Source organism: Myotis lucifugus, unplaced genomic scaffold, assembly GCF_000147115.1.
Source record: "Myotis lucifugus unplaced genomic scaffold, Myoluc2.0 scaffold_36, whole genome shotgun sequence".
Lineage (NCBI taxonomy): Eukaryota > Metazoa > Chordata > Mammalia > Chiroptera > Vespertilionidae > Myotis > Myotis lucifugus.
The window spans coordinates 5,202,067-5,226,540 of record NW_005871084.1 but is presented as its reverse complement, the minus strand read 5'-3'; the positions used below and the strand labels follow the sequence as shown (position 1 = coordinate 5,226,540).

The window sequence follows — 24,474 nt, the reverse complement described above, 5'->3', positions numbered from 1 at the left end:
TGGCAACAAATTCTTAGACTTGACACCAAAAACATAGGCAACAAAAGAATGTGAAAGACATCCTATAGGATGGCAGAAAATATTTACAAATCATATATGTGATATGGGCTTAATATCAAAAATTGTAAAAAAAAATCTTACAACTCCAAAACAAAGACAATCCAATTTAAAAAAATGGGCAAAGAACTGGTAAGAATATATCAGAAACTCATAAAATTTATTGCATATGGGATGGTGTCACAGGGATAGAAGAATAGTTTTTGTTGTATATCTTTATTATATTTAAATAATGTTAAACCATGTAAACATATAACTTAATCAAAACTTAACAAAACAGGTTTTTAAGTTTTGTTTTATTTATTTAATTAGCTAGGATATTACTATGACCAATTGGTTTACTGAAGGATATTTTAATTGTATTTACATACCAATAAAAAGGCTTATACTGAAAGAAAATATATAAATCTTGAGAAAATTTTAGAAATCAAAATTTAATCCATCAATCACAAGACCTTTTTGAAAATACAGATTTAAAGAACTAAGGTAAAATATTAAATAAAAGTAATCCAATATCAAATGGTAAAGTGAAATAAAAATTTTGTCCTTTGATGCCCTGGCATTGGCTTCAAAGCAAATCAAGTTATACTTCATTATTTACCAACTTAATTTTGAGGGAATAAAACTTTGGTATACTATAAATGGTAAATTTTCTGATACAATAGAATGAGATACAAATAATTCAATAAACAAAGATAAATGATCAATTCTTCATGAAATTATAAGCACATATTTTTTAAAATATAGAAAACTTAAAATTAGTCATGAAAGTAAACATTATACCACAAATAAAATATGTTTGTACATGTGTATGTATGTGCACATATATTTTATATATATCTGATTACTGATGATGCAAGTTTATAAATACTTCATGCAGTACAATCAGTTTTTAGTGGTAAAGTATTTTATGATAAAAAAGGAAAAAATAAAAAAGCTTATACTGCATCTCATAACAATTAGGTTTCTGTGATATTTTAAAAATCACATTAAAAAAACACAGAAAAGGGATGCAAACATTAATGCATTGCATGGATTATGTTACAAGCTGAAAAAGGAAAAGCTCAAACAGCATTTTGACAGGCAGAACTGCAAATCAATCTGAAATTGGACACTGATCCTTCAAGACATAGAAAATCTTCCATGCTTATTAATATCTCATGACTATAGGTAAAATAAAACCATCAGCAAGAAAAGCCATTTTATCTTTTTTTTAATGAAAAATACCTAAAGGAATAAAAAAATCTAAAGCTCTACAGATAACTTTTCTTGAGGATCAGTACAAATTTCTTGTGCTGAACAGATAAGGATAAGCTCTATATGGGTTTTGCCAATGCATTGTGTACCTATCATACTGTAGGTCCCATGAATTATGATTGAAATCAGTGGTAAACATTAAGAAGATAACAGAAGAAAATTATATGGTACATTCTAAAATATTCCTAACCCATTTTTTATAAAATATTTTATAAACTGGACATTGATTTAATAAACTTAATAATTCAAATAAGTAAATTTGTTTGCAAATAAATCATTTACTGTCATTTAAATGAGGTTACAAATAACTTTTCATGGCTAAATATAACTGTAAAGATAACTTTCTACAGTACTTATGGCTCAAAACATAGCCATAGCCTATGTACACTAAAATATACTTCCTACTATATTTTGGATATTTAAAGCATTTGTCAGTAACAGGTTAGCTATAAGAAAAACAAAAATGATACTTTCCAAAGTTATTGTAGTCAATATTATAACTATCCTATCATCATCATAAGACAAGTGTGGTTATTGCCAAACAAAGACAATAAAACTAATATTTATAATGGGTAATTATAAATACATTTAAGAAAAGAGATACATTTTCAGTCTCTGTTAATTTTCAGTACAGAGTGTCTATTTCTGTAGACATACCAAGCAATCATATCAAGAGCAGAGATTAATTAGTTAACTGCTAATATAAAAAATGGACAGCGTTCATGGCACAAAATGGACCTACAGTAATAGTTAGTGTTGCAGAAGCTAATGATGCTTTAAGCAAAATTGAAACAACATGAATACCATGCAGTTTTACTGAACTCACCTGACAGAGGTGTAAAACCATTCTCTAGGAGCAGAGATGCATGCACAAAAGTAAGAATATGATTGCAAGTAATAGACTTTAACAAAATAAAAACATAACACCAAACATCAAAATGACAAAGAATGGACAATATGATGAGATTACTAGGATGAAATATTTTTATGTGTCTCACCTCTCTCTTTGCTAATAGCACGTTAGGAACAATGTGTGGTAGGCAGCGTCCCAGCATTAACATGACACTTTGTTCACTGTCTGCAATCCGAGACACCTAGAAAACGAAAAGAATTGATAAATAATGACAGTGGAGAACTTCTTTGCATGATGGTACTTAAAGTTCATGCTTTAAACCTTGCCACCTCGCTCTAGCCGGTTTGGCTCAGTGGATAGAGCTTCGGCCTGCGGACTGAAAGGTCCCAGGTTCGATTCCGGTCAAGGGCATGTACCTGGGTTGCGGGCACATTCCCAGTAGGGAGTGTGCAGGAAGCAGCTGATCAATGTTTCTCTCTCAACGATGTTTCTAACTCTCTATCCCTCTCCCTTCCTCTCTGTAAAAAATCAATAAAATATATATTAAAAACAAACAAACAAAAAAAACAACCTTGCCACCTCTGTCCCAAACACACATCCAAAATGATAACTTATGATGATGATGATGGTAAACAATAACAATTGTGTTCCCAAACAAGATAAACATGAATGGATCAAAAAGCAGTAAGATGCAAGGATGAAGACAAAAATGCTTCAGTTCTGGGAACAAGCAGGGATGTAGCTTCAATAGTTTTTCTTTTGTTCTTGAAAAGATGCCAATAAAGCTATAATCTTTGCCTAAGGAGACAGTTTGTATAATGAAGCTGCATACAAGAGAAGGCCCAAGGAGGCTAACCTTACAATAAGGATTGCTAGAATCACGCAACCAAACCACCCTCCAGCTCTTTTGTATTCTTAATGACATTGTGGGACAGAAGCCTAGGAGAGGTCAAGTGGAATCAACTATAAAACAGCTAGAAAGGGAGAGGTAAGTATAAAGATAGGAGAAAAAAAAATATCAAATACCCTCTCCAGATGAGTCTACAACAGCTATTATAACGCACCTGAAGAAAACTAATCTGAAAGTTAATGAACTCAGCAAAGACAATCATTCCTAGTGAAATAAAAATAATGGAGTAATCTAAAAATAAATGAAATATAAACAATATGTACAGTTACATTGGTTTTCTGAATTATACCAAAGAGAGGCACATAACCATATGTTAGACATAACAAATTAAAAATAGACTGCAAAAAATCACTTTAACACTAAACAAAGCTTTAATCCAAAAAATAGAAGTAATCAACTACCTCCCTTAAAAGTTAAATATTTTAGGAACTATTTCTTAAAGCATTATTTTAAATAATAGATTTGCATTTGAAATAGTCTTATCACAGCTGTTTTTGAATGAAATGCTAAGAAAAACTGAATGTTTTAAGACGGTTGCAAGAATATATGGTGCAGCCCTAGCTGGTCTGGCTCAGTGGATACAGCGTCAGTCTGTGGACTGAAGGGTCCCAGGTTTGATTCCGGTCAAGGGCACATGCCCGGGTTGCGGGCTTGGTCCTCCGTGGGGGGCGTGCAGGAGGCAGCCAATCAATGATTCTCTCTCATCATTGATGTTTCTATCTCTCTATTCCTCTCTCTTCCTCTCTGAAATCAATAAAAATATATATTTAAATAAAAAATATATATATATGGTGCAATTTACCTCTGATCCTAAACGACTATCTGCTGACATTCGACAAAAAGAGAGTAGTGCTTGGTGGAAAGCAGGAGACAACTTCCTAGAAGAAAATATTGGATGAAAAGAGGACATTGTTACCACTGGTATTTAAGGAGAAAGTAACATGTTATAACTCTCATTACTGTGTTAATCCTACCCTACAAATGTTAAATGGATTTCTCAGCCACCAATGACTTGAAAGATACCTCACTGCAGAATTATCCAGGGGGGTAGGGGGAATCAGCAATAACCACTGATCTTAAAATAGCTTGATTGTATGTGAATGTACAGCCCATAAATGCCAGTGGATCAAACCTGAGGTAGTATAGCAGGTGAATGACTATAGAAAATATCGCAAAATGAGAACTTTTTTCTCCCCAGTTTTTGATGGTCCCAGAAGGTTAACAATGGATATAAAGGTTGATCTGGTGTGTGGCCAAGAGGAACTAAAGTTTTGCAGATCTATACGGTGATAACAATAAACCTTAATGTTAGAGAATAAAAGAAGTAAAATTTTAGGTAAGTGAAGAAGAACCTCATTCAACATTCATGGTATATTTTAAAGTATTTTTTTTTGTAATTGAAAATATTAGCCTATTTATGTTTTTAAAACAAGATTGGTCTTCATCCATAGTAGTATTTGTAAAATTATAACTATGATTTGTACTTTACATGCTCAGTCACCTTTCTCCAGAGAGTGACTTCTGAATATTAAAGAAGATATATGAGAACACGACTAACACTGAAGAACTACTATGAATGCCATTATTGTTGAGTATCAGAACATATTTTTTATGATTTTATATTATCCATATTAAAATAAATGCACACTATTTTAACTCTGTAAGCTCGATAACACCTAAAGAAATAATATACCTAGTTGGTACACAAAAAGTTGTGGTTCATGAGTGGAAAGCTTTGCTTAAAAACAAACCAACCAGCCTGGCTGGCGGTTGAGCATGGACCAATGAACCAGGAGGTTAGGATTTGATTCCTGGTCAGGGCACATGCCCGGGTTGTGGGATCGATCCCCAGTAGGGGGCATGTAGGAAGCAGCCAATCAATGATTCTCATCATTGATGTTTCTATCTCTCTCTTCCTCTCCCTTCCTCTCTGAAATCAATAAGATATATTTAAAAGGAAAAAAAAAACAAAACAACCAAACACTTCTCACTAACCAAGAGTATCTACCTATAAGTTGTGCTTTCCTATTATATCCCAATATGGGGTATAATATCCTTCTGTTCAATAGGAGGAGGAAGCATGACTTTGTGGCTCACAATGCAGCATAGGATATGTGTGAGGATTAAATAAGTTAACATACACAAAACATTTAGAACTGTGCCTGACATTTTAAAAAGAGTTCAATAAATAGTCCTCCCTTAAAACTTTTTCACTTTATAATCTAAACAATTTTTAGGCATTATAACTCTCCCTTCCTCTCTGTAAAAAAATCTAAATTATATTTTGTCTCCTTCACTAGAAAACATGATCATGAAGGGTAAAGACCACGCTTTTGCCATCTGAGTTCAATCACTGCAATCCAATAAAAATTAAATAAATGAATTAAGACACTATTAATAATACGCTATTTGTAATGGAAGCAGACAGAGGAAAAAGGTCTAGAAGCAAAAACTATTCCCTCTTTATCACAGGCAACTATGCAGTACCAAAACCTCTTCTGAGTCTGACAATGCTTGAAGAATAGAGAAAAGGTAGAACACATGGGGTAAAGTGTTTGCAGTACATAGTAACATACATACTATTTATGGGTTTAAGTACTTAGCTAAGATAGGACCTATCCTATTTATGCTTTTTTGCCTCTTTAATATACTTTAACTTAGTAATTAGTTTGTGATATCCCTTTTAGTGACATGTACTCTGCTATGTGTTAATGCCAATGTAAAAATCAATGCATCTGATCTGCAAAAGCAGTTCAAATAAGAACTGAAGCTTTTCCAGTTTGTCAATGTACTAACTAGCTGAAAGATACATCTCAAGATACAGGATGCATACTAACCTATTGGGTTTATCAAAATGGACTGTGTTTTTACTTGATGAAGAAGAAGATGGCATTCCTTCTCTTTCTCTCCTCGGTAAGGAGTTTGGGAAATTCTCTTTAGGAATAGTGGAATCAACTTCATCTGATGTAGAAGGATGGATATCCTTGTTTTTTCCCTCGTCTGAACTATTTGTAACTGGTTTCTGTCCACTGTCCTCAGAGTCTTTGTGAAGAGACTGATCCGAAGAAGGTTGAACAGAGTCACAAATTACTGGGATAGCAAAGTGTTCATTTTTGAGAAAGTGCATTTCACTGTAGAAAGAAAGGGAAATAATGAGACAATTGTACTTTCAAAAACATTGGCAATAGCATAAACCTCATACTGGGTTTAATGCCTTAAAATGTAACATAACATAAAATTATTTGGCAACTGATTAATCTTTTCTGCAGCATATATACTGATGCTTCACATACCTGAAAGCTATAAACTTTTACCAAAGAAGCATAAAAATGGCCTATAAACTGTTCTGGATTAACATTTAACTATTTCTTCATTTGTAAAATAGGGATAATTCCATCTAAGCCACAGGATTAATATAAGAATTAAATGATATAATGAATGAGTGATGTGTATAATACTAATGTGAAGGAGTTATTTTATTGATATTGACAGAACTCAGGGGAAGTAAAAAGTATCTTATTCTTTGGTTCTAAGACATAATTGATTATAAGGTCACTACATTGGCTTAATAACTTTTTTGGGGGAAAGGGAATATTAAATGTACAAAGCAATTATAAGACTTTCAAAAGTATTCTATATAAGGAAAGGCTAATATGCAAATTGTCCCCTGGACTGGGAGTTTGACAGGGAATTCAACCAGGAGTTCAACCAGGGGGTGGGGCCAGCTGGCCAACTGCCTGCAGTCCCTCCGCCAGCCGGACCCCACCTGTGCACGAATTTGTGCACCCGGCCCCGAGTTATAATGTAAAAAATTATGTCTGCCAACTGAAACGTTATTTTGTATATTTATATAATCTTATATAATAATAAAGTTAAGATTTTTTAAAAATGATGATTAAGTACTAACCTTTCAAGTCTTCTGATTTGTTCCATTAAAGACCACTTCTCACTATTTAATAAACTAATTTTATCTTCTAATTTCTGTACTAGTAAGGAGTTCTAAAATCAAAACAGGAGAAAAAAAGAACCTCAAGATCTCATAGTAAGCTTTTACACATTTTAAATACTTTTTGTAGACTTGACTAGTTAGTATCATTCACCTCTACAGTCTGAGGAGTTTCAAGGGGTGGAGGAAGGTTGCCTAAAACTGGTGTAAGTGCCTCTAATTCATCTTCTTCTACTCCACTGGCAACATCCACAAGGTCTTTTCCAGACACTTGATGATTTCCAAAATCTCGGTAGAGTTGCAATAAGTCTGGAGGTTTTGGAATGTTTAATCCTACATCATCCCACAATTCAAAATCCTAAAAGATAAAAGACAAAAAAAAAAAAATCTGAGGCCATTTTATTCTGCACTTTTGAGATTTATTTTACTCTTTATTGCTAATGTCTTGAAAACCTAACAGAATCATATTTTTGTTATAATGTTAGAGCTTTATAAAGTTCCAGAGCAATCAATCACATGCAAATACATTGTCCTACCATTTTCTTGTCCACTAATACATCAGAATTTAGTATTAACTTGATATCTTATAACTTATAATATAAATTCCTTTGAATGTTCTAAATATGATACTGATACTCTCAATCCTTTGAGGGCTTAATAAACAATGGAAATAGCTATTATTGAGGTTAAATCTGAGGCAGATATAACATAGGTATTAAAAATGGGAGCTTTGGAGAAATCAGACCCATGCATAAAATTCACATGTCTCCACTTATTATTGTTACAAATGAATAAGAAACTTGAACAGGTTATCTGTAAGATTAGTATAATACCTTTTAGGGTTTTATTAAGGATAAGATAAAAAGATATATTAAAGCATTAACATAATGCTTGGCTTACAACAAGAACTAAACAGGGAAAAAGGAGACACATATAATACTTTAAACAATAAAAAGTAAATAAGTAAGAAAAAAGGAACTAAACAAATTTAATATTTTAAAAAATTGAGATGAATATTATACATATTATTCAAATGTCCATTTGTCCATCTATATTCATCCAATATTTATTAGATATCCATCCTTTGCTTAAAATCAGAGATAAAGTATTGTCACCATTCAGAGAATTTGACGGTTAAAGAAAAGGGACATAAAGATACAAGGAGAATCTAAAGTATCACCAAAATATGATTGAAACACTGCCAAGAATTCAGAGAAAGGAGTCAATTTCTGTCCTGGGGTGGGGGTAAGAAAAGGTTTCTGGAAGTTGATGATCTGTCCACTTTCTTGGAAAAGGTTTTGATATTGATGAGGCAGATGGCAATGAAAGCAGAGGGGAACTAATTATTTCAGAGATAAGAGGAAGAATAAGCAAAAACACAAAGCTCTGAAGGAAGCAGATATGTCCAGGAAGATGCAAGCCCTTTTGTTTATATATGACTAAAGGCCCAGTGCATGAAAATTTGTGCACTGGAGGCAGGGGGAGGGGTTCCTCAGCTTGGCCTGCATCCTCTCACAGTCTGGGAGCCCTCAGGGGATGTCCTACTGATGGCTTAGGCCCGCTCCTCTGTGGGAGGCAACCAGGCTGATCAGGAGAAGGCACCGCCCCCATCACCCTGCTGCTGTTGCCACTGGCCACGGCGGCTGCAAGGCCTGAGCTCTGGGCCTCGCAGCAGCCAGGCTCATGGCTGCCTGAGCCCCAGGCCTCGCATCTGCCTGAGCCCATGGCCGACATGAGCCCCAGACCTTGCAGCCGCTGTGGTTTTGTCCGAATGGACGTCTGGAAGACATCTGCCCTAATTAGCATATCACCCTTTTATTAGTATAGATTATAATGAATAGGCAAAAGATAATGTGAGGAGGAAGGCAGCAAATAAGCTTAAAAAAGCTGAGAGTGCTTATAAATTTAGAGGTAGCAAGAAAGGAAAAGCAGAAGGCAAGAGAGAGTCTGATATGAAAAACAGGGAGAGATTAGGGAAGTGATAATAAGGTGTAAAAACAGATGTAGTGTGAGTAAAACCCCGACAAGGTCTGGAGTGTGGCAGTGGAGCATGGCAATTTCCTACAGTGGAGGATAGAGCCATGTTACCAGGAGCCAGGGAGCATCAGGTATTAGATTGTGAAATGTGCCATTATCTACATGGAAAATAGAGGAAACAGGGTCCTCAGTGAGCAGACAAGTTTTATTGAAGGCAAAAATGACATTCTGAGAAGCTGAAAATATACAAAGTTTATTTATGATTAAATAAAAGTTTCAAAGAGCGCAATAGAAAAGGAAGTAAACCAGTCATAAACTAAAGAACTCGCAGGAGGGAAGCAAAGAGCAGTATGACAATGATTGTATGCAGATAAAAATATGAGAAAACTAGCCTATATAATAAAGAGGTAATATGCAAATTAATCCTCACACCCTCACAAGATGGCTGCCTAGGAAAAGGCTGGCAGGGGGGTTAGTGAGGGATGACCAAATGACTGAACAAGCAGGCTGCGTGGGGCGACCAGATCGGCAGTGGGGTTAGTGAGGGACGACCAAACAACTGAACAAGCAGGCTGTGTGGGGCAACCGGGCTGGCAGGGGGGACGTGAGGGGTGACCAGGCTGGCAGGGGGGGCATTTGGGGGCGACCAGGCCAGCAGAGGGGACAACTGGGGGCGATCAGGCTGGTAGGAGGGCAGTTGGGGGCGACTAGGCCAGCAGGGGGAGCAGCTGGGGGTGACCAGGCCAGCAGGGGGAGCAGTAAGAGGCGACTAGGCCGGCAGGGGGGCAGTTAGGGGCAAGCAGGCCAGTGGGGGGGTGCAGTTGGGGGTGACCAGGCTGGCAGGGGGGCAGTTGGGGGCAATTAGGCTGGCAGCGGGGGCAGTGAGGGGTGACTAGGCCGGTGTAGGGGGGGCAGTTAGAGGTGACCAGGCCAGCAGAGGGGAGCAGTTGGGGGCAACCAGGCCGGCAGGGTGGGCAATAAGGGGTGACCAGGCCGGTGGGGGGGCAGTTAGGGGTGACCAGGCCGGCAGGAGGGGCAGTTAGGGGCAATCAGGCCGGCATGCAGAGGCAGTGAGGGGTGATCAGGCCGGCAGTGGGGGGGGGCAGTTAGGGGAAACCAGGCAGGCAGGCAGGTGAGCGATTAGGAGCCAGCGGTCCAGGATTGTGAGAGGGATGTCCGACTGCCGGTTTAGGCCCAACCTCCGGGATCGGGCCTAAACCGGCAGTCGGACATCCCCGAGGGGTCCTGGGTTGGAGAGGGTGCAGGCTGGGCTGAGGGGACCCCCCCACCACCACCACCATGCATGAATTTCATGCACCGGGCCTCTAGTCAATAAATATTTGTTGAGTGTGTTATATATGCAAATACAAAGATGAACAAGAGATTATTTTAACATCAAGGAGCTTATAGCCTAGTCAGGGAGACAAGAGATAATTCCAGGTGCCATTAACAGGATAATGATAGAAAAGAAAATAGGATAAAAATTCATACATTTTGCCAGAGTATGGGGAGTGAGGGCTTTAGATAACACTAGTTTCAGTTCAATTGAAATTAGTACTAAATGTTGCTAATGGTCAAAGAACAGGTATTGATACACTACCATTGCCTTTCTTAAAAAAAAAAACAACACAAAAAAACTTTACTGAGGTATTATTAACATACAATGAACTGCACAAGTTAAAAAAATCCACAAGCTAATTTAAAATGTACTATTTGCTAAATTTTGATATATATACACCCCTGAATAGATCACCACAATCAAGAAAATGAACTTGTTCACTCCCAAAGTTTTCTTGGACACCTTTTCAATCCTTACCTCTTATTCCTCATACCCGCCCTGTTCCTAGGCAAATACTATTCTGTTTTCTTTACATTCCTTTCCAAAATGTGTGCCTTTCATTTCTTTGTCTTGCCTTCTATTGGCTAGAATCTTCAGTAAGATTCAACAGAAGTAGTGAAAGCAGTTATCTTTGCTTTTTCCCTCATGTTTCACCATTTAAGTATGATGTTAGTGACAGCTTTTCCATAAATGTCTTTTATGAGGTTGAGGAAATTCCTTTCTATTCCTAATTTCTTTAAAGTTTTTAGGGGGACCAGATGTTTGTGTCAAATGCTTTTTCTGCATGTTCTAAGATGACTATATAATTGTCTTCTCTTTTCCTTTCTTCATGTAGTGAATCACAGTGACAGATTTTTGGATATTAAATCCAAATGTAAAACCTTACATTTTTTGGATAACCCCTTTGTTCATGATGTATTAACCATTTTTTTTACATATTGTTGGATTTGATGTGGTAAAATGTTATGTAGAATTGTTGTATAATATTTAATAGAAATGTTATGTAGAATAACTGAGGGAAATCTGCTAACTCCCTTTGAGAATGTCTATTTTTGTTAAATGATCCACAGGATATTTTACAGACTAATGGAATACACCTAATTTTAAATGATGGCCTCCTGATTTCTGTAAAGTAAATTCTTTGGTATTTACTTTCCTAAGGTGCAAGATTCAAACTAATTTATTAGCACTAAGAAGTCAAAATATTACAGTTGAGAGATAACATTAAAAAAGCTTTGCTTACAAGATTTTATAAGGGAAAAATGAGGTTCTAAAATTGGTTCCTATTCTAGGGGGACAAAGGGGACATATGTAATACTTTCAACAATAAAGATTTAAATAAATAAATAAATAAATAAATAAATAAATATGGTTCCTATTCAAACAGATACTATTTATATTCACACTCTCACTCAAAATATTCTTATAACTGCTGTTATCTACTTACCATCTTAGTTATTATAGAGCTATTAAAGAGGTTTTTATAAGTATACATTAACTTATACTACTAAATAAACGTATAAAGGGAAAAATAATCTGGCACACTCTATAAATACATGCAAATATGAGTAGATTATATTTTCTACTTATAAGTTGTTAAAAGTTACCTGGAAAGAATGATGTCTTTTGTATAAAAAGAAGAAATCTATAGGTCAAATAGAATACGAGACTGGGTAGGCAAGGAAATGTTGTGTTTGGTAACTAACCTTATAGAAGTTTACTATATGTATAACAAACAAATTAAAGAAATAAAAGAGAAAAATACATTTTAAGTTAAAAAGAAAATAATTGTACCTGATCATCATTTTCATCTGAAAAGGTTATAGATGTAAGCTTGTAGTTATTCTTCAATAAAAATTCATTGACTAAGAAGTTTAGAGCTCTCTTTTCAAGAGGTTTGATTGGCTCCTGGAGGCAAAATAAGATAAAATACCATAAGTTTTCCTCCTTCAATATTTGTGCTACCATTTTATGTGGATGATACTTTTAGAGCTGTCATTCACCCACCTGAATTTCAGGACTTGATTTGTAATTTTTTCGTTCCTGTAAAGGAACTTCATGTTCTGGTGGAAGAAAATATAAATAATATTTTACTATTTTACATTTGGAAATATCTCGGCTACTTCTACATTGTCAAAAAAGGAAAAGTCGCAAAAAATTTTATGTACACCACCTGCAGCCTTTGTCAGGTTGGCTCGGAGGGCCTGAATGGTCTCCTTGGCTTTCCGTAGTTCAAACTCCAGGACTGGACAGGGATTTGGAATAAACACACACAGGCATCCAACCAAGGAAAGGGAAACAAAAATAAAAAAAATAAAAAGCAAAGATGGGTATGAAAAAAAAATACAATTTGTATTGAAAACAGAAAGCATGCAATCTTTATGAAACTTGTGAACGCATGCAGCAGAGTTGATTAGCAAGCAAACTGGTGAATGTTTTCCATAGTTTTAGAATTCAGGGGACTACTGATAAAATGTTCTAGCTGTCTGACAAGGAATGGCTCTATTTAAAAATAAAACCTATGGCATAATCTCATCTAGTAAATAAAAATATTAGTAATGTGGGTGCTTCTGTCAGTCTAGGTAAGAAAATGCAATGAAATGTTCTCAGATTATATAATTTTAGGGGAAAAGATAAAAATTAGATGAAGTCCAAGCAAATATACTTAAGGAAAACCTCAGAATTAAAAAGAAAAAGGGCCTGGCTGGTGTGGCTCAGTGACTGAGCATCGACCCATGAACCAAAGGTCACCAGTTCGATTCCAGGTCAAGGAACGTGACCAGGTTGCAGGCATGATCTCCAGTTGGGGGCATGCAGGAGGCAGCTGATAAATGACCAATGTTTCTCTTTCATTGATTGTTCTATCTCTCTCCCACTCTCTCTAATGGTAGTGTTTATCAATAATAACCTGTTCTTTGACCATTAGACAACATTTAGCACCTCCTGCATGCGTCTGGACCAGGACTGGGGCCGGGAGGAGCATACAACCGAGGTACATGTCCTTGACTGGACTCGAACCCAGGACCCTATGGTCTGCAGGCCGATGCTCTAGCCTAGCCACTGAGCCAAACCGGCTAGGACTAAAAAAGGTATCTTTAATGCATTATCTAGAATAATGTTTTAAGTCAATATGAAAAAATGTTAGTGAATGTATCACTTCATTAAGATGTTGAAGGAATAAATATTTTGTTGGGAAGCATATAAATTTTTCTACACACAAGTAAGTGTATGTATTTTACAAACATGTTTAGGTATGTTAAATATATATCTTAAAAACATTTTCTAAGGGTTTATTTTAGGTTTCATTTTCAGCCAAAGGGTGTAAATAGTCTGTCTTTTAATTTTAATTAAGGTTATTCTAAGGCAAAAGATTGTGTACAATTCTAAAAATGTAGCTATCTAAGGATACTAACTAAAATTAGAGTTTTCAAAGTTTCTGATAACTCCTAAAATAGGTATTTGTTTATGTTAAGAGGTACTAGTGAAACTCAAAAATTTCTCCTTTTACCAGAGCTTGATTATAAGATAAATTTAAATATGCAATTTTTTCCAAATTGACTAATAAACAGAAAAAATAATATGGCAAATGAGATGCTACCAGAGACAACAAAGCTATAAAAATATATGGAAAAATCAGGATTCACTCAGTTTGCAAATTTTCATTAAAAACTTAAGATGTAACTGAATCACATCTAGTACATGAGGCCAATTATTTTGATGCACAGAATTTCACTGCAACATGAAAACACACTAAAAACAGATGACATGTATGTACTATTTCTCATTTGGTAATCGGCAATGCTGATGTGCAAACATTTCTGTGCCATGAAGTTAAAATATTTCCCCTAAAACTTACACTTCTGGAAACTCTTAGAGTTTGTGTTTAAAGTTAGACTGCACACATTTAGTGTGTAAGGTTAAGTACAGAATAGGTTTACTTTTCTTTTTAATTTCAAACTCTTAAGTAATTGATTTTGATTTAAAAATACTTAAGTAAAAGTAAAATGAGTGTACATATTATTATGCTTTCAGTAACACAATTTTAAGATATATTACAGAACAATTGCAGATCAGGAATGCCTTGCACCAGAGACAGAAATATGAAACGAAATAAATGAAAAAAAAAATGGTTAGAACACAAACTGTGAAAAACTCAAATTCAACTGGTGAAAGTTTAGGTGACCAAAAGCAAAACACTTAATGATCAAGGCACAGAAAGCCATAAAAACCCATGTCAGACGGCAAGAATTTAGATTTTTATGCACATCTATATATACACTGCCAAATGCCATTAAAAGTTACCAATGCTTTGAAAAGATAGTGCTTATCAAACTGAATTCACTCTGCTGCATGTTTCTTAGTATACGCTATAAATTTTAAAAGACAGAGGCATATCTTTGAAGTTATAGCACATCTCTATAAAGGCACAGTATGATAAATTAACTACAGCTACATGAGAAAGTTTAACAAGAAAGGTCTGAACAGCTATATACATATATGAATTTGTCTATTTAAAAAACATTAGCTTAAAGCTCAAAATTATCATGTAAACAGATACACTGAACCAAACAACCTTCAAGAATTTTTCAAATATAATTCTTTATAAAAGGAATTGTATGTATGCGGATGTGTATGTTTTTACAGAACACCGTAGTAACCAATGAACAATCTGCTCACTCCACCGTCACAACCCTATAATAGCCCAACACTGCTGAATGCAATTTTATTGGAATTAAAGTAATAACTGAAAAGATGTATGTATATTCTAATAATGCATATTAAAATCTTACCAAAATATTAATGATTAAGTCAGTATAAGCAACTCAAGATTAGTTAAAACAGTTATTTTCCAACTAGGGTTGGATAATCCTGATAATCGGAGGTATTTAAATGCTAAAAGATCATGCTCTCATGACTTGGGAGATGTACAAGTGATTGTGGAAACACCAAAGGCAAAGTATTAAATTTCAAAGCAGAAAAAAAAAATCAATCCTTTGATGCCCCAACTAAATATACCACTAATATGATCTTGAAATATTTGCTAGTCTTAGTTCATTTTGGCACAAAACTCAAAATATTATTTTCGCAACATTGGTTAGTCAAGTATTTTTTTACTCCCATTCCTATTCAGTATTAAAGAGTTCAAATCAATAGGGTTGAGTCAAGCAACCTGCAACTTTCTTAATATAAAGTGATTTGACTCCATAATAAAATACCACTTCCCCATCTTTAATACTTTATTACCACATGAGCATTTCTAGGAAAAACTTTCTTTCAACTATGAGTTAGAATAAAAATATATTCCCTAAAACAATATTAAAATCCTGACAGTACCAGCAGCACCTTTCTGGGTTTAGAGAATTAAGAAAGGCATAGTACTATTTAGGCATGACTTGGTAGATGTGAGAAATAAATTAAATGAAGCAAGATGCAATCTCCAGTTTATAGATATTTAGTTTTCTACACTCATCAAAATTGGGGGATGGCGGGGAGAATCCCCTTCCCCAAGCCTTAAAAAAAATTTATTTCCATTACTGTTCCTCCTGCCCAAGTTCTCTTATGCAGATTCCTCTATCACTCATCTCAAAGTTGGTGTTTCTCCAGGTGTCATCCTTGGCCCTTTTATACTCCACTGAGATGGTATTCATGCTTACGGTTTAACTATCACAATCCCAGAAGATTTAGAAACCTTTCAACCTTTCCCCAAGATAAAGATCTACCTAATTATCACCTGGATATGCCCATTTGAATGTTTCATAAGTTTTTAATTCAATCCTATCTAAATGAATTTCACCATCTCCTTCTCAAATCTGTTCTCCCTTCTCCTCCTTCAGTCTCTCTCCATTAACAGTACCACTATCTACCCAGCTGTTCAAAGAGGATTCCTGGAGGTTACTCTTCACTTAGCCCTTGTGCTTACTCCCACATTAATTAAATGTCCAAGTCATATTGATTCCAACCCTTGAATAACCCCCTAAATAATCATTCATCTTAGTTGTCTCTGCAGCTATCCTAGTTCAGACCTTTATGATTTGCCATATAAATTATGATACCCTACAATGATATTAAAGGCTTGTTGCCTTTAAAGTCTTATTGGAGAATCTATTCTATTTTAGATCATAAAAAATCATATGTAAGACTTAAGTAAGGTTCAAAATAAGAAAAACAAAAAGTACTTCTAAAAGGAAGTACAAATATCTGTAGTGGGGGAGAAATATATAATAAAAGACAAACAGGCTTATTTAATCCTGATGAAGCTGGATATATATATATATATTGCAGGCCAATAGCTAAGAAATGAGAGGGCTACCGATGCTGCTTCTTACCCAGGAAACACGGTCAGGTTATCCCACAAGCAAAAATCTGAATGTTATTTTAGAATGTCTAATAGGTTATTTAAGCTTTATAAAGGCTTCATATGATTGTTGTTCACAGAACAGCATAATATCTTGAATACAGAGTAAGCACTCAAATATTTTTTGAATAAATGAGTATGCTAATACTTAATGCCATATGTAATAAACCTGAAACATTACTGATCTTACCAGCATTAGGAGTGTCTTTCGTACAAATCAGAAAGCACAGATTTTGTAGTTCTCTAGATCCCAACATAAAAGTTAAGGTGTGAACTAGTGAGTAATATAGTAACAGGTAGAGATATGAGAACAAATAAAGTCAGAGATTCTGATGCTAAAAGATGGATCCTGTGAACCTGAGACAAGAATATTATTGGTTCCACAGTTCACAGGTCCTTTTCACTGTTGCCAAAGCACTGAACATTTATCTGCATTAGAGATATAGACATGTTTCAGTTACACATTCCTTGAGGGCAGGTATTATGCATTTCATATTTCTATTTCTAGTGCTTAACAGTCTGAACACATAACAGATGCTCAAAATGCTTAAAATAAAAACTGGCAATCCCAATATTTAAACTATAAATTTCCCTTGCTGCATTTTTAAGAAAACTTGAAAATTTAAGAGGTACACAGAGCAGGTGCTCAATAAACATATAAACAGGTGTTCACTGCTTCCTTTTTGAAGGCACACCTATAACAGATTTGGGGGGAAAAAATCAGATTTTTAAATTTAGGAAAATGATGGTGAGAATGATGCTAGAAACAAATATAGTATCTATCTACTGTCTGATAAACCTGTCTGATAAACAGTAATACCTGATTAAAGTTGGAGCAGACCCTACATTTGTGTGGGAGGCCAATGGACTCAATACCTGTGTTATCTATAACCTCCTTCTGCCAAAGACTGGTATAGGAAAAAAAAAAGACTTTTTTGTTTTCTTTCTCAGTGAGGTTTACATGTGATCTAATGACAGACAGCAGGATAATTACCTTTTTAGATTACTGGTCTTTTGATATAAGCTTTTAAGTTGCTACCAATGGTTAGCTAAGAGTCAAAAATCTTTATGAAAATGAAAATTGCTATTAATTAAAACATTTTGTAAAGTTTCACACACATATCACACATCTGATTCAATAACAGGCTATAGTACAAAAGCACTAAAAGTCTGAAAGCTATTCTCTGAGAATGACAGGTTTTTCTTTCCTCTTCCAGTGAAGAAGAAAGACAGCATTTACTTACATATTAGTCGTATAATAATCAAAAATTACTTTACTTTCCCAATGTAAGAGACTGGTATAATCCTTAGATTGAAAATATAAGGTGAAAACTACCACATATAAGGTGAAAATTTAAGAGGTAAACATTTCATTTTTAGTTTGCTTGGTCATAAAGTTTCCTTTTAAATCAATAATGTTTAAATGCAAAAAAGAAAAGAAAAGAATTATATCGCCAATTTCTGGGTAGAAGTTATTTTTTAATATGGAACCATTTGAACAATAATACAATAAACAAAATTAGATACATCCGGTTACTCTTGATAAACTAAAATACCATGTGTTTAATATTTAGTATATAATAAAATACATAATATCAAATATTTACTATATAGTTATATATAACAGAATGCTACTTAAAATGAATTAATTAGTAGGATAAATTAGTCTTAAAACTATTCAAATAATATCCATTTGATTTCCTAATTCTTAATTACAGATGACATTTGCTGGAGTTTTGTTGGTGCTTGTTTGTTAATCCTCATCCGAGGATATATTTCCATTGATTTTTTTTTAGGGAGAGTGGAAGAGAGAAGGAAAGACAGAGAGAAACATCAATGTGAGAGAAACACATCGATTGGTTGCCTCCTGCATGAAGCCTGATGAGGGCTCGGGCCGAGGAGGAGCCTGCAACCGAGGTACATGCCCTTGACTGGAATCAAACCTGGGACTCTTTGGTCTACACTGAGCCACACTTGCTAGGGCTAGATTTACAGTTTTGATACATTTGTCAATTAATAATACTAACCAGTTTGGCTCAGTAGATAGAGTGTCGACCCGCAGACTGAAGGGTCCTACGTTTGATTCTGGTCAAGGGCTTGTACCTTGGTTGCAGGCTTGATCCCTGGCCCTGGTCAGGGCACTTGCAGGAGGCAACCAATGGATGTGTCTCTCTCACATCAATGTTTATCTTTCTTGGTCTCACCCCCTCCCTTCCACTCTCTCTAAAAAAATCAATGGAAAAATATCCTCGGGTAAGGGTTAACAAACAAAAATTCATAATGCTAATGACAAATCATGATTTGATACAGAGAGCCACACTACACTCTTCCACTGACATCCCCATTCAAATGGTATTGCTATTGCTTATACTGCTGAATCTTCTCTTATCTTCTGAACCCAAAAAAGTTACATCATTTTTAACTCTATAATACTACGAGAGGCCCAATGCACGAAATTCGTGCAAGGGGCTGAGCCCTCGCAGCCCCGGCTCGTCCGGAAGGTCATCTGGAAGGATGTCCAGAAGGTCATTCAGCTGTCGGGTCTAATTAGCATATTACGCTTTTATTACTATAGATGAGATTTTGAAATATTCAATATCTTCATTTTCAAGCAATGAATAAAAATCATATATTTGAATGTCATTTTTAATCAGGTCAAATCTCATCCTTCATGCTAAGAGGTAGCATAAGATACAGTAAATTGTGGGCTCTGTTGCTGGGCTATCTGCATTTGAATCCTAGCTCTGCCACTGAAGTTTCCTTGGGAGGAGGATGATAATTCTATAACTTAATGGTTTAATATATATTTAGCACAGTGTTTAGAATGGAGTGCTATGTAAAAATTAGCAATCACTTTTATTATTATAACTAGAGGCCTGATGCATGAAATTCATGCAAGAGTCGGCCTTCCTTCCCCCAGCTGCCAGCACCCAGGACCTGGGCTTCCTTCCAGCTGACAACAGGCACCCGGGACCCGTGCTTCCCTCTGGCTGCCGTTAGGCACCAGGGCTTCCCTCGCAGACCCGGCTTCATCCAGAAGGTCATCCGGAAGGACATCTGGTCTAATTAGCATATTACACTTTTATTATTATAGAAGACCAAGATGGGAAACATTTGGTAGGTTTTAACAAAATTGTCCCAGTAAATGGAAGAAAAATTCAACAGTTGGTCAAGAGAAGAATCCACATTATGGGTGTTCCTGACTTTATATTGCCTCCACAGGCTCCATCTGTCCCATGTGGCATCCCTCTTGCTGCAGGAGTGCCCACCAATATGATGAAGATCAAAATATTTAACTGATATCTGTCTGCTATCCCCACCAATGTCCTATGAAAACTACAATTCCTACAAGGCACTCAAGAATGATTTCAATGACAGATAGCCACAGCCTTGAGGCACCAAAAAGGTACCAGCCATTTGACACTTAAAGAGCCAGTGCTGCTACACTGGTAATTCCAGTGTGGATCCCCAGCAGAATACAACTGGCCTCACTTGAGGTGGGCAGAACACAGATACAAACTGGTCTTCTGAAGTCTCTATAGATCCAGTGGTGATGCTTAGAAGGCAGAACTTGTTGGAGGGAGGAGAGGGGAAGGAGACTAGAATGAGTAACCAAGCAACCAGAAAGAATGTTGTTGGTCTTCTTCTTGGAATTGGCAAGGTCCTGAAGGCCCCTGCTGTACCAAGCATTAACCCTTTCTTTTCAGAATCATAGGAATTCAGAAGTTTCTGGAGAGATGCTGTGATGGGGAATACCTGGGGAACTCAAGACAAAATGTATTAAACAACCTACATGAAAGTATTACAACCAATTGGAACAATCATTAGAATTGTACTGGCATATAACACCTGAATATCAGCCCTGGTTTGGAGGATCAAAGGAATGAGAAGGGCCAAGGTCCAACTAACTTTGTATTAAACTATGGCTAACTTAAAGCTGTTTTACATCAGTTTCATAACTACATGATTGTAAACTGTTGGTTATAAGAACTCAGCAAATTGCACAATCAGACACTCACAGCAACAGTGGAAGGGGAAGTTACAGGTTGAGATGTTTCCTGGAGCCAATAAGTTAATAAAATAATTTTGCATAACTATATAATTATATTAACATACCAAACTGAAGAAGAAAAAGAATTCCTCAAGTCATTTTATTATTTCAGGAATGCCAAAGAATCCAAATCTGTCTTTACAATCTTACTCACCTGCCACTCTCTCATCTGTTTCCCTGTTACCATCATCTGAATATCTTGCAAAATCTAAAGAATCAAGGGTACTGATGCTCCCAGCTCTATCTGTAATAAAGAGAAAAATAAAAGAATTTAACAAATTTTTATTTAATTATCAAAATAAGGTAATAGCAATCAATTATTTACAATAATTTCTAGTTAATAAAACTATGATTCTAAGATCTAGGAATTCTATTAAAGCAATAAACTAAGGTAAAAATGCCCACACCAATTAAACTCGTTTCCCTGCCCAAATCTCTGGCTAACTGCTGAATAATGCACATGCAGGGCATAATGCAACCAACCAATCTAAAGGGAAAAAAAGAAGAAATAAAATTTTTGGACTGCTGCCCAAGAGTTGCAGACTGAGTCTGACTAGATAATTTCTTATTAAAAAATATAAAGGTTGAAAAAATAGGGCGGAATCCTGTCTCCACAACAATAACACACATTGTCCACCACACAGTCCAAAATTTCTTAATACACAAGAACTAGTAAATGTGACTCAGCCTCAAGAGAAAACACTATCAACAGGGACCAATCCCAAAATAATCCAGATGTTAGAATTAGTAGACTAACATTTTAAAATAGCTATTATAATTATGCTCAGTGAAGTAAATGCAAGTGTACAATGAACGAAAGGAGAGGAAATCTTAGCAGAAAGACAGACTATAAAAAATTTCCAGTGGAAATTCTAGATCTGAAAAAATGTGTCATTAGGCAATTTCATCCTTTTGCAAACATCAGAGCATACTTATACAAACCTAGATGGTAACTGCGCCCAGACTATAAGCCTGTACATCATGTTACCATACAAAACAAAATGACATTAAATACAGTATAAGAAAAAATGATCAAGAGACATAGTAAACATGGGATGTATAAGACTGTTGCTGGTGTAACATGGTATACTGTTTTACAACAAATTTTCATTCATAAGTAGAAATACTTTAAAATAATGATAAAAAGTAGTACATAAACCAGTAATAGCCATTTATTATCATTATTAAGTATCATGTGCTGTACATAATTACACATACTACACTTTTATATAAATGGCAGCATAGTAGGTTTGTTTATACCAGCATCACCAGAAACACATGAGTAATGAACTTTTAAGTTATGACAGTATGGTGTCACCAGGTGATAAGAATTTTCAACTCCATTATAATCTTATTGGACCACTATGTATATGTGATCTGTCCTTGACTGAAACATTATGTAGCGCATGACTGTATTCACAATAACAAATGAACCAGATGTCCATCAACGCATGAATGAATAAAATGTAGTATATCCATGCAATGTAATATTATTCGGCCATCAAAAAGAAATGAAGTACTCATACGTGCTAAAACATAAACCTTGAAAAAATGCTAAGTGAAAGAAACCAGACACATAAGGCCATATATTGTACCAATCCATTCATATGAAATGTCTAGAATAGGCAAACCTATAGAAACATAAATAGATGAGTAGTTGCCAGAGGCTAGTGATAGAGGAGAATGGGCAGTGACTACTAATGTGTATAGGCTTTCTTTTAGGGGTGCTGAAAATGTTCTGGAATATAGTGATGATGATTGTGCAAGTTTTTAAATACATTAAAAACTACTGAATTACATACTTTAATGGTGATTTTTTTGTACATGAATTACATGGCATTTGAATTATACCTTACTTTAATAAAAATACAAGAAAGTGTTGGCCAGTATCCATAGAAACTGGAACCCTCATATATTGCTTCTGGAGATGAAAATGGTGCAGCCACTTTAGAAAACAGTTTGGCAATTCTTCAAAAGGCTAAACATAAGAGTTACCACATGACCTAGCAATTCCTCTTTCATCCAAGAGAAATAAAAACATGTGTCCACACAAAATCTTGTACACAATTGTTCATAGCAGCATTATTCATAAAAGCAAAAAAGTGGAAATAACCAAATGTCTATTAACTAATGGAGAAATAAAATGTAGTATGTAAATCCATATAATTGAATATTATTCAGCAATAAAAAGGACTGAAATACTGATACACGAGACAACATGGATGGAGCTAGAAAATATTATCCTAAATGAAAGAAGCCAGTTACAGAAGAACCACATCCTGTATTACTTCATCCATAAAAAATGTACAAAATTGGCAAATACATAGAGGAAGAAAGAAGATTGGTAGTTCCCTTGGACTGGAGAGTGGGGATGAATAGGATATTTGGTAATGGCTGAGAGACTTTTTTTGGGGGGGGGTGATGAATATAATCTAAATTTGATTAGGTCAGTGGTCGGCAAACTGCGGCTCTCGAGCCACATGCGGCTCTTTGGCCCCTTGAGTGTGGCCACGAAGTTTCAATTGCACTGTACGTGCGCGCCCGCACGTGGTATTTTGTGGAAGAGCCACACTCAAGGGGCCGCAGTTTGCCGACCACTGGGTTAGGTGGTGGTTGTACAACTCTATAAATATACTGAAAACAAACACTGAATAGGTAACTTTTAAAATTGTTTAAATAAAGTTATTAATAAAAGAAGAAACATCTTTAGAGTACGTTGAGAAAAATGGCAACTGAAATTTCATATTTAACAAAAATATCCTTCCAAAATGAAGGCAAAATAAAGTTAATCAGTTTCCTAAATATTTTTCACAAAGGCCCTTTTCTCTCTCTCTCAAATCAATAAATATTTTAAAAAAGGAAATAAATTTCAAAATATAGTAGATAAACTTTATAAGGCTTTTGATTTAGACATCTTTTAAATAGGTGAAAAATATGACAGGCTGGAATAAACCACTGACCTGTAACTATACCTGCTTGGAAATAACTAATATGATCTATTATAAAATGGAGTCCCTATATCACTATATACAAAGTACCTAAAATTTTCAGCTCTTCAAAAAAAAATTAATCTAACTACTTTACTCCAATGTTTTGTACCACACCACCATAAACAAGAGCTTTCCCCACTAATTACATAAATATACATATTATAAATTATCCTAATATATAAAAAGCCAGGGGCCGTCACGACTGAAACAACTGGATGGATGACCGAACAGCAGGCTGCATGGGGCGACAAGGCTGGCAGGGGGGTTAGTGAGGGACAACCAAACGACTGAAAACCAGGCTGCATGGGGCAATCCGGCCAGCAGGGGGTTTAGTGAGGGACGACCATACGACTGAACAGCAGGCTGCATGGGGTGACCAGGTTAGCAGGGGGGACAGTTGGGGGCAACCAGGCCAGCGGGGAGGGCAGTTGGGGGTGACCAGGCCAGCAGGTGGGGTAGTGAGGGGAGACCAGGCCAGCAGGGGGAGGCAGTTAGGGGCGACCAGGCCGGCAGAGGGGGGCAATTGGGGGCAACTAGGCTGGCAGGAGGGACAGTAGGGGCGACCAGGCTGGTGGAGGGGGGGGGCAGTTGGGGGCGTCCAGGCTGGTGGTGGGGGGTGACCAGACTGGCGGGGGGAGCAGTTGGGGGTGACCCGGCTGGCAAGGGGGGGCAGTTGAAGGCAACCAGGTCAGTGGGGGGACAGTTAGGAGTGACCAGACCAGCGGGGGGGGGGGGAGCG

At 36.0% G+C, this 24,474-nt stretch overlaps 1 protein-coding gene across 6 annotated transcripts in view; it reads right to left on the bottom strand.

The window, feature by feature from the left end:
• The window catches only part of KIAA1468 (KIAA1468 ortholog), a 100,048-nt gene that overhangs the window by 60,212 nt on the left and 15,362 nt on the right, over nucleotides 1-24,474 (bottom strand). For 5 of the 6 annotated variants that reach the window (XR_002828884.1, XR_002828883.1, XM_006087162.3 and 2 more), the window contains exons 2-10: nucleotides 20,900-20,989; nucleotides 12,513-12,584; nucleotides 12,347-12,402; nucleotides 12,134-12,247; nucleotides 7,178-7,381; nucleotides 6,985-7,076; nucleotides 5,915-6,208; nucleotides 3,880-3,955; nucleotides 2,313-2,408 (exon numbers count right to left, since the gene is read on the bottom strand). Coding sequence is in view for 3 of the 6 variants with exons in the window: in XM_006087162.3 (XP_006087224.1) it covers nucleotides 2,313-2,408; nucleotides 3,880-3,955; nucleotides 5,915-6,208; nucleotides 6,985-7,076; nucleotides 7,178-7,381; nucleotides 12,134-12,247; nucleotides 12,347-12,402; nucleotides 12,513-12,584; nucleotides 20,900-20,989 (1,094 nt within the window). In the remaining 3 variants the exon portion in view is untranslated. Of the gene's footprint in view, nucleotides 1-2,312; nucleotides 2,409-3,879; nucleotides 3,956-5,914; nucleotides 6,209-6,984; nucleotides 7,077-7,177; nucleotides 7,382-12,133; nucleotides 12,248-12,346; nucleotides 12,403-12,512; nucleotides 12,585-20,899; nucleotides 20,990-24,474 lie in introns of those variants that run through there. The other variant, XM_023752649.1, reaches the window with a different exon arrangement.